At 40.3% G+C, this 11,594-nt stretch overlaps 1 protein-coding gene across 11 annotated transcripts in view; it reads right to left on the reverse strand.

Moving 5' to 3' along the window:
- The window catches only part of LOC127007057 (dihydropyrimidinase-like), a 72,634-nt gene that overhangs the window by 16,897 nt on the left and 44,143 nt on the right, over positions 1-11,594 (reverse strand). For all 11 annotated transcript variants that reach the window (XM_050877598.1, XM_050877615.1, XM_050877586.1 and 8 more), the window contains 6 exons: positions 3,939-4,033; positions 3,267-3,340; positions 2,695-2,805; positions 1,662-1,789; positions 1,147-1,326; positions 629-742 (listed from right to left, as the gene is read on the reverse strand). In XM_050877598.1, coding sequence (XP_050733555.1) covers positions 629-742; positions 1,147-1,326; positions 1,662-1,789; positions 2,695-2,805; positions 3,267-3,340; positions 3,939-4,033 — 702 coding nt within the window. The remainder of the gene's footprint in view (positions 1-628; positions 743-1,146; positions 1,327-1,661; positions 1,790-2,694; positions 2,806-3,266; positions 3,341-3,938; positions 4,034-11,594) is intronic.

Genomic DNA, 11,594 nt, shown 5'->3' on the forward strand with positions numbered 1-11,594 from the left:
AAAACTGACCAGAAATAAAATCATTCAATGCAAATATCAGCAGCGATATCAGAAATAATAAAGGCGGCTTGTTAAACACTGAAGTGACACTGAAGTGGCCCTATTCAGCGACTTTACATAGAAAAGATATAAAGCATTCTTATTTCCTCCTGAAAAATACTGTATGTACCATCTACAGCAATAGTGCAAGTTGTTTAGTGTAAAGTCTAAGATACTCTTATTGCTATTCTAAGCATTAATTTAATATTTTTCATTTGAAGAGCATTTGGATTTTTCTGTGCCATTCTGAAAGCACAGCTCTATATTGAGTATCAAAAGCAAAAGTAATAAATCTAAATGGCAAAAATGAAAAGTTTGGATTTTTGCTATAACTTCACTTACTCAAAAAAACTCAAACAAAAACCAAAATTCACTTGAATAATTGTCCAAATGCTTCAACAATAACTTTATATGCTCTTGGACCACTATCTGTGTTGCTAATACACACAAGGTTTGGGAACTGCCAGCTAAACATACCTCAGTCTTTCCGTTTGTTTCTCTATTTCTCTGTTTCATTCGCTAGTTCAAATGTGATTTAAGGTATAAACTTATATATTAACATTTTGCATTTTAATAGGACAACACTTACTTGGTTGGCTAGGACACAGGCTCTGTTGGTGGCCTCTGCTTCAACCTCTTCTGGGCGGCTCATTTCATGTCCTTCAGGTCCAGTGATGCCCAATGACAACAGTTGTTTGGATTTCTGCAAAGTAAACATTAACAAAATTTATAAAGTAAATATTTATTGTTCAAACACGAAGAATGAACATGTATGATTTTATATCAAATTGTATTGAAACTACCAAACAAATTTCTTCAGGCAATGCAGTGGTGACAAATATGTATTTAAAGAGAAATAGTAGAATATTTGCAAAAAGATCATGTGACATCTCTAAACCTAAAATATATATATATATATATATATACATATATATATATATATATATATATATATATATATATATATATATATATATATGTATATATATATATATATATATATATATATATATATATATATATATATATATATATATATATATATATATATATATATATATATATATATATATATATATCAATGATGACCAAATATTAGCAACTAACCTCCTTGATGATGTCTCCATTCTCTGCATGAACCTGGGCAACAGCACCAATCGCTTTGCACTGTTTGAATGACTCCAAGAGCTCATCATCACCAAGCTGCCAAGTGTCTTTGTATGCCATAAACATTTTGAAAGAGTTTATCCCATGTTCTTCAGTCAGTTCCTCCATCTCGTTTGCAACCTGTTAATCAATAGGACACATAAATTAGTGGATTTATAAACTACACTTACACACTTTCAAAATCAACAACATATTCTTTATGTTAGTCTAGAAAGCTACCAAGTAAAAAGCCTCGAAGTCTCAACCCTTAATTTTGCTCCAGAAAATTTCTTAGAACATATTAGGAAAATAATTCTTTGCAGATTACTTAAGCTATTCATACATGAAGACATCACATGGAGAGGGGTGCATGGATAGAACAGAATTTCAAATTTATCAAAATCACAGATGTTTAAATAATGTCTCTTGGCCATATATAATTCACATTTCAGAAACAAAATGTAATACATAAATACCTTATCAGACCACCAAGTGACTCCCACATGCAGGGCATAGTCACAGCACACCTTAGGATCTGCCCAACTCCGCCAGCGATGGTATGCCTCCACCAGAGACTCCCCTCGTTGAGGCAGAGCAAAGTCCACTGATGGAAGCAAAATTTAATGCAATAAGTCTTATGTAATATGAAATTTCCACAAAGAATGCGAGAGTAATATCTCTCTCTCTCTCTCTCTCTCTCTCTCTCTCTTTCTCTTTCTCTCTCTCTCTCTCTCTCTCTCTCTCTCTCTCTCTCTCTCTCTCTCTCTCTCTCTCTATCTCTCTCTCTCTCTCTCTCTCTCTCTCTCTCTCTCTCTCTCTCTCTCTCTCTCTCTCTCTCTCTCTCTCTCTCTCTCTCTCTCTCTCTCTCTCTCTCTCTCTCTCTCTCTCTCTCTCTCTCTCTCTCTCTCTCTCTCTCTCTCTCATGCAATAATCTCCCACCTTCAGTGGTTCAGTGTGATTGATTCATTTAAAAACAAATTCAGCCACCCTCTTCCTTCATCTCAAAATCAATATGGCAGAAATGTAAAGGCATGAAGGCCATTTACTGAAGATTCCTATATATTTATGACAGTACACCTAGTCTGCACCATAGGGCCTGTGGGGTCTGAACACCTTGTAAATCTGTGTGCAAGGATAAGAGATGGTAGTCTCTCATCCCTGTTCTGCATCTAATAGCAAAGTTAATGACATCTACATAGCAAGACTTTTCTGAGCACAGGATATTTTTCACATTTTAAATTATCTAAATCATCAAAACTATTTATGAGAGTGAGAAAGCACCCTCACTTCATCATATTATGAAGTTGGTAGATTTAACTTTTTACTTTATCTCAGTACAGGAAAGTGGTCTATTCAGTATTATTAGAGTATATACAAAGATGACTTATTTCATAACGTATATGTTTAAAGACTAGGCAGGGATGACATTTCTCTTTTGAACCTCAGGGATTTTATATTAGATTATTGAGTATGTATTGCCAATCACATGCCCTTATTAATCATACGTACTTATCATGGTGGTTCCTCCAGCCAGAGCTGCCCTGGTGCCAGTATAGAAATCATCTACAGCAAAAGTTCCCATAAATGGAAGCTGCATGTGGGTGTGGGTATCAATACCTCCTGTTGGATTCAAGACAAAACAAGGTGAAAATTCAGGTAATTTCACATTGAAAGGATTACACAATTCAGCAACTGGGTATGATCATGAGGCCGTGACTGACATGTACTGTATATGGGTTAGCATGCATGACAGATGCCAGGTGGTTACAGGTTACCAAAACACTCTACCTATAAGTATTTAGCATAACTCATTCTACTACTCAATATAAACATGAATAAAACTCATAACTTAGCATCAGAGCTGGATTAAGTGTTGTAAGGGGCCCTTGGCCTCAACATTTTGTGGAGGAGCCTGAGAAGCTGTAATAGAGTAGGTATTTTTTTACATACCTATGTGTAAAAGAAGTGCGTAAAAAGTAGGTAAAAAGTACATTAAAAAGTATGTTAAGTAGACTGGGGTACCGGGTCGTGTGTGTGTGTGGGGGGGGGGGGGAGGAATCAGTAGACAGAATACCACTCACCTGGCATAACAAGATGCCCTTTAGCCTCCACCACCCTGGTGCCCCCAGGAGTATGCAGGTTGAGTCCCACCTGCCTGGAACACAAATGCACAGGTTGGTAGGAGGACAACTAAACTTTATCCTGAAACTTTCCTTTGCACCAAAACTTTAGATAAAAATATATATAATATATATATATATATATATATATATATATATATATATATATATATATATATATATATATATATATATATATATATATATATATATATATATATATATATATATATATATATATATATATATATATATATATATATATATATATATATATATATATATATATATATATATATATATATATATATATATATATATATATATATATATATATATATATATATATATATATATATATATGCAGTAAAGGTTTCGAATTTTCACAACGAAGTATACCTAAGTAGTACAATGGTGGAGGGCAGGAATCATAAAACTATACTGCTATTAAAATTTTAGGAATCATAAAACTATACTGCTATTAAAATTTTAGGATACACACACGTACACACACACACACACACACACACACACACACACGCACATGCACACGCACGCACACGCACACACACACACAGTACTATCGCGTGGCCAGATCATGGTGAATCACACACACTGATATTCCGGACTCACTTGATGACGCCGTCCTCAATGTAGACGTCAGCATCCTGCATCATGTCATCGTTCACCACCCGGCCACCCTTGATCAGCAGGCGGTTTTGAGCACTCTGGAAATATGAAGAACAGAAACGTGAGATGATGCTCTTGAGACTAAGCAGAATAAAACAATTAAATTACAGTTGTTTATATTCTGAAACAGCGTCGTATTCCTTTTGCTGATTCAGTTTATTTATACTTACACGTCAACTAATTCATAGATATGTTTTTTACTCATCTATCAACCGTGTTTCATTTTAAGTTCCGGCTGTGATGTGCGGTAACAAGGATAAGATCGTGGGAGCCCAAGTTCGTCACAATTATTTTATGACCTTCCAGCTCGTAAATTGAGACTGAACCACCGTTGCCAGATTGTCGTACTCAGAGCATAGTATTTACCGGTTTCTGACGCCAAACTATTGCCAAGAAACATCAGGCTCTAACTCTTTTAACGATAACTATAAATGAGTTTCGTTATTGGAGCCCAGAAGACAGTTTTAGGGGTAGGAAGTCGGGAAATATAGGCGGCGAGTGCGACAATCTGGCAACGTTGCAGTCAAACTCGTAACTCTTATAACAGCGGCAGGTATAGTTTTTTTTTTTTTTTTCACGTGCTTGGTTACGTCTCCGTGGGGTACGCTAGGAGCCTCCAATCAGAAGAAGATAATGAGCTGCATAAAGATGATTAATAAATAGTTCAGCTGCAAACGTCCCGGCACAGCTGTTCTTCCCCTCGCTTTGGTCTGCCATTTTCAGGATGACCGATAAAGTACGTATCCAATGATTTTCAGACTCCATACTCCCCCCCTTTCTCTCTCTCTCTCTCTCTCTCTCTCTCTCTCTCTCTCTCTCTCTCTCTCTCTCTCTCTCTCTCTCTCTCTCTCTCTCTCTCTCAAAGATTGGTAACTCGGTTCTCACTGACGAAGACAGGCAAAGCCTCCAAGAGGATTTGCACAAAATTTCAGCTTGGTCGGATAGATGGGAGATGCCCTTTAACGTAGACAAGTGCCAGGTCCTTCAAGTTGGAACGAGGAATAAAAAGTTTGATTACGAAATGCGCGGCGTTAAACTCAAAAGCGTTCAATGCGTCAAGGACTTGGGGGTCAAAATCGCGTCAAACCTCAAATTCTCACAGCAATGCATCGATGCAGCAAATAAAGCGAACAGAATGTTGGGCTTCATTAAAAGAAACTTTTTATTTAAGAATAAAGATGTAATACTCCCGCTCTACAACAGTTTAGTCAGACCCACTTGGAATATGCGGTACAGTTTTGGTCTCCCCACCATGCAAAGGATATTGCTAAATTAGAAGGTGTTCAGCGTCGGGCAACGAAAATTATCCCTTCCTTGCGCAACAAATCCTACGAAGAAAGGCTTTCTACCCTTAACATGTTCTCTCTTGAGAAACGTCGCCTCCGAGGAAAACTGATCGAATGTTTTAAAATACTTAATGGTTTCACGAATGTAGACAGATCAACATTGTTTATGATCGATGACACTTTGCGCACGAGGAACAATGGCGTAAAACTCAGATGTAGACAAGTAAATTCAGACTGCACCAAATTTTTCTTCACCAACGTTGTAGTGCGAGAATGGAATAAGCTCCCATCATCAGTGGTCCAGTGTAACACGATTGACTCCTTCAAAAATAAGCTCGACCGTCACTTCCTTCAACTTAATATCAACTAGAGTAGAAAGGCAACGTTTTGGAGTCTTCTGATTAATGTAAAATCACTTAGGTTTAAGGACAGGCCACCAAGTCTGGACCATGGGGTCTGTGTGGTCTGATTTTCTATGTAAATCTATGTAAATCTCTCTCTCTCTCTCTCTCTCTCTCTCTCTCTCTCTCTCTCTCTCTCTCTCTCTCTCTCTCTCTCTCTCTCTCTCTCTCTCTCTCTCTCTCTCTCTCTCTCGTAATAAATCATCTGGCAGCTGCTTCATAACGGATCACAAGAAATTAAACACATATATTCTATCGGCTATTCTCGATAAGGCGTGTGGTAGAATGGATCTACCTCCCGTTTTCTTTAACTAAAAACTAAATAATTTTTTGGAGAGACGTTTTCGTGTCCCGTGAGATGACTTTTTTTTTTAACTGGAGTTTTAAGTGGATTAAGAGGATCAATAAGAGCAATATAGATAAAGTACTTAGGCTGAAAACTTGCTAGGACACGCAGCAACAGGTACAAATGTGATGAATTCTGCTTCCGGATTAATATTGGTGAAAACCGGCTCACAAACAGGGTAATGGATGGGTGGGAGAAAGTTGGAAAGTTTCGTTTAGTCGGCGCAACATCTGTGGTCATATGCCGGAGAGAGACAGAAGACGGGACACAACCCCCGATTAACACCTGGTACCCATTCACTGCTGGGTGGACAGGGGCGTAGGGTATCGGAAAAGCCGCCCAAATGAGTGGGAGAAATTAAGCAGACATGTAGTTGATGCAAACACGATTTAAAGTTGAGAGAGAGAGAGAGAGAGAGAGAGAGAAAGAGGGGTGGGGGCGTCATTATCACAGGGTTCCCACGCGTCATCTGCAGCGGACTCTTCACGGGATGCAAGGCGGAAAGAAAGGCGGTCCAGTTGGTGTTAACATTTGATGGATGTCTTCAGCTTGACGAAATTAAACAATCTGGTGTGCCTTTACATTTGCCGTTATAAATAATCCAATCTTCTTAGAGTATATTAATTAGCAAGCTGATTACGAGGTTCATACCCCTCCCCCCCCCCACACCCACCCACACACCCACCCACACATACACACTTAGCTCTCATTATCACCTCTATCATCAGTACATATAAGAAGTTGTTGTAATTCCAAACTTGACACTTTCTTTTTTTTCTTTTTTAGTCTTTAATTCACGTACAAAAGCCTTTGTCTCCTCACCCTTGCTTGTTCTGTAGAGCTGAAGGGTTTTTCCCCTTTAACATGGTGTGTGTGTGTGTGTGTGGGGAGGGGGGGCGTTTGTGTAAATATGTGTGTGTGTGTGTGTGTGTGTGTGTGTGTGTGTGTGTGTCAGGCACCACTGGCACCCAACAAAACACTCTTCCTTCGGTACACCACCACTCTGCTTGGCTACTCACTCATTCACCCTCCAGCTCCCTCATTCATAACCCATTACCATCGGCTCTCACCCCACCCCGCCGTGTCTCTATGCCAACTAACTTAACTCCTTCAATCATGCCAGTCCACCATAGAATTCCTTGACGTGACCCGCCCCTGCTCTGCACACAACTACCAAGGTATATGAAATTTTCCAAGATCCAAATGTCATCGCTACGCTCATGAAGATACTGAACAGTTTCATCCAGTAACTTTGCAAACACTTGACCTAAGAGATGTAAATGTTCCAATGGCTCCGGTTTCTCGTGCAGCCATCACCATAATCTTCAGTGACTCAACGAGGATAACTGCATCAATGGCAAATAGAAAAGATCAATAGCAAATAGATGTTCCATAATGACTTTGCTCCACAGCCCTGTCTAATATCCATGCAAGTTGAAAATTGATGGGGGAAGGATGTAGTTCTGCCTCACTCCCGCGCTCCCATGAAATAACCCAGATAAGCACTCCTCTACATACGAGTACACATGTCTCAACTAATCACAGCACTCTCAGTTCCAGAGTACTTGCCAGCCACTACATCAACAATCCTGGCAGATATCCTATGGAGCCGCAGGGAATTCCAGAGTGCCTCACGATGCACTAAATCAAACGCCTTCTTGAGGTCGCCACAATTAAGCTATAAGCATCCCCTGCCGAAACTCACGTCGGCGCTTTCCGGTACGCGAAGGGAAGTTGATGTGTGTGTGTGTGTGTGTGTGTGTGTGTGTGTGTATTAGTACATACAATGAGTGAATGAAAGAATATTCCCCTCTCCGTGCATGGGTCTGAGGCAAGTGCTCTGTTTCCCTACTGATAATCCGTTCCTGATTACAGACGGCGCTCTTGTTCTTGTTATCACTATACTTTTATAATTTGTTCAGCATAAGTCTCAGGTGTTTGGACACAATCGCTATAAGAGAGTTGTGTCTTAGAGGAGACTGCTCACGTGAGAATGATATGATGCATTTATTCTGTCAAACAATTTGATTCCCATCCCATAAAAAAGATTGCTGAATGAAATATACAGCATGTCGGTTTCATAGCCTATTCATGAGTCACTTGGCTATCAGCATTCCTCCACACTAATGGTTGTAAACACATTTATGTTAAAGGCTGTCGTGTCACAACCACATCCTTCCTTACAAGGAAGAGTCAAAAAGAAAACGCCTCTACAGTCATCAGCGTGGATTCCTTCCCCCCAACGTCATCCTGAAGCTTTTCACCACCTTTTCCTCGCTTTGTTCTTCGTAAGTCCCACATCATGCTCCCCACCCTCGGGTCAAACTGCCTCTCCATCTTACCATCCACCTTCCGCTGGCCTTGCGCCCTAGGCACCGCTGGGCCCCTTACTTTCACTTGGTCTGATGTGCTCGGAGAGACTCCGCAAGTCTAACTGAGGATTCATACACTTGGCTTTTGATGTTTGTTTCAGTGTATTACCACATGAAAGAAAACTGCTTGAGTCTTTAAAATAGGAAGTGTCTATAAATATGGGCTTTTTGTGGAAGGTGGGAAAAATTCAGTGTATTTACATAAATGAAGTGTACATCACAGCCTGCCATGAAACCAACCCGACAGCCGCTTCCCAGGCATTGTTTCCTCCCTGTGGCACCCTCCCACAACCATCCCCCGTTACCCACAGAGCCAGTCTGGCACCGTATTCTCCATGGTTGGATTGCCTTGAGGGAATATTTCTCTTCCTTTGCCATTGAACTCACGAAAAGAGATATGTGATTATATATTTCCCTGGTAAGACGTGGGTAATAACTGCATCTTTTATTCTCTTTCGACAACACTTAACTGTCAACTTCCAGTATTGCTGTTAACCAGTGCACGTTGAGTACCCGGAGGGACAACTTAGCTTTGAACTCTCTATCTGACGCGAATACTAAAATAAATGGAATGCCGAATCATACATTCTTATTTCAGAAAAAGGAACAATTATATATAACATTTGATAAGCGAAAAAAAAAGACAGTGTCTATTACTTAGAGTAAATAAATATAGATGTGATTCACATGAAATGTCGTATCATATGTTATCTTAATAATCACAACATACTTCGCTTGAAGCTATAAAGGCATACCATTAAAAATTTGCAGGTAATGAGTAATTATGATTATATTAATCGTCATAGTGGAGTGAGTAAGTGTTATCACGGAGCTAATGAACTACGGGATCAAGTTCACACTCGCTGTAAACTCTGCGAAGCATCTATCTCAATGCCACGGCATGGCCTGTGTTCATGCACACTACCAACTCCTTGTTCCACTCATCTTCCCTTTGAGTTTTGCTGTAATGTCGTCCCTCATGAAGAGGAATTGAAAAAATGGTCAGACTATGATTTGTATAATTATGTATCTTCGTATAAAGTAACAGCATGAACATTCATGTGCAGCAAAAATACAAGAGGTCCTTAAGTCTGGTAAAAGTAGTACGTCCGTAAATGGCATTTAAGTATAGGTGCATTCATACAAGAAATAAATCTTGTATTGGAAAAACAAAGTAAACATAAATAGTCCCCAAACTGTGCACACTGCCGCCATGAGAAAAGTTGCCCAAGACACTTGCTTTCTCTCTTCGGCTGCAAAGTTCCCTCTGGCAACCATCTGGAAAACAACGGTAAGGCCACACGCTGGGGCTGACAGGAGACAGTGGATGGCTCCTCCTCCGCCTCCTGCACCTGAGATGGTCCGTCCGCCGGCAAAGCTTCCTCCAGAAAATGGTGGGAAGACAAGGAAGGAGAAGTAGAGGTCAAAGGAAGGAGAGGAGTGGAAAAAGTGGAACTCAACGAATGGACGGTAATGTTTTGGGGAGAGTTCTTGAGACGCTGAACACCCCGTAATTTTGGAGGAAATGAAGACGCTCGAGGAACGTGGTAATAAAGGTGTGATGCGTGCGGGGAGCGAGTAGTCTGGAACACGCCTTTACAGGTGGACGAACACGTTGATTGAGCTCCAACCATGGAAGAAAAAAAAAAAAATGCTGAGCCCCAGAAACACACACAAACGAAGGAACTGAATTTACAGGAAGCCAAATCTTTTTAGTTCTTGAAGAAATCTAAGACCCCGAAGCAGTATTACATTATTACATGACATTACTCAGGAAAGAGAACACGAGAGAGAGAGAGAGAGAGAGAGAGAGAGAGAGAGAGAGAGAGAGAGAGAGAGAGAGAGAGAGAGAGAGAGAGACTCGATATATAAGATATAGAATTTTCGTCACCTAATTATATTATCTAATCTCTCAACACAATATATGCGAAAAGGATGCTTGTAACACTCACATTATCGGGTGGGCTCTGACTGCTTAACAAAATCCAGTTCAATCACAAGTATCTATTTGAAATTATATGAACAAAACTGATTTCTTTATTAAACGCTAAGTTTGGCGTCAACTTTGTGCCTCACGATGTCACCTCCCAGCAAGCACTCTGTAGCCTCCCACCGACCGCAGTGTGAGCTACCAGTGTCCGCTGTATCAGTGTGTAGTCTCACTGTACGTCCAGGAAATTCACATTTCATCCTAGCAACATTTCCGTTGCCCCTTACACACGGAGAACACCGCGTGTTTCCAAGGTACGTAAGTGCAGGCCACACAATAAGTGAAGCAGCGGCCAAGGCGAGGGTGGACAAGTGGTGATCGTGGGAAATTTATGCAGATGACTCACGAAAGAACAGACAGACTTCCCATCCCACCCGCCCCGCCTCATGGAAAAGAGATTCTAATTGTTCGTATTTCCTCACAAGAGAACATCTCTGCACCACGAATGCATATCAGACGAGGGATGAGGACGAAAAGAAGACGAATTGTGCATATATGTGTGTGTGTATATATATATATATATATATATATATATATATATATATATATATATATATATATATATATATATATATATATATATATATATATATATATATATGCAGACATACCACACTGGGAAAAAGAAAAGAGAAATATAGTGAGTACTTTCGTATATTACACCTTCAGACTAAATCAGCTTCCTCGAGGTTGGGCGTTCTGTATCGTCTCCACCAGTTCTTCTCCCCCGCGCAGTTGCTATCCTTATACAGGGGCCTTGTCCGCCCTCGTATGGAGTATGCATCTTACATGTGGGGAGGCTCCACTCACACAGCTCTTCTGGACAGAGTGGAGTCTAAGGCTCTTCGTCTCATCAGCTCTCCTCCTCCTACCGATAGTCTTCTACCTCTTAAATTCCGCCGCGATGTTGCCTCTCTTTCTATCTTCTATAGATATTTCCACGCTGACTGCTCTTCTGAACTTGCTAACTGCATGCCTCCCTCCCTCCCGGGGCCCCCCTGCACACGACTTTCTACTCATGCTCATCCCTATACTCTCCAAACCCCTTATGCAAGAGTTAACCAGCATCTTCACTCTTTCATCCCTCACGCTGGTAAACTCTGGAACAATCTTCCTTCATCTGTATTTCCTCCTGCCTACGACTTGAACTCTTTCAAAAGGAGGGTATCAGGAAACCTCTCCTCCCGAAATTGATCTTTCTTTC

Source organism: Eriocheir sinensis, chromosome 3, assembly GCF_024679095.1.
Source record: "Eriocheir sinensis breed Jianghai 21 chromosome 3, ASM2467909v1, whole genome shotgun sequence".
NCBI classification, from domain to species: domain Eukaryota; kingdom Metazoa; phylum Arthropoda; class Malacostraca; order Decapoda; family Varunidae; genus Eriocheir; species Eriocheir sinensis.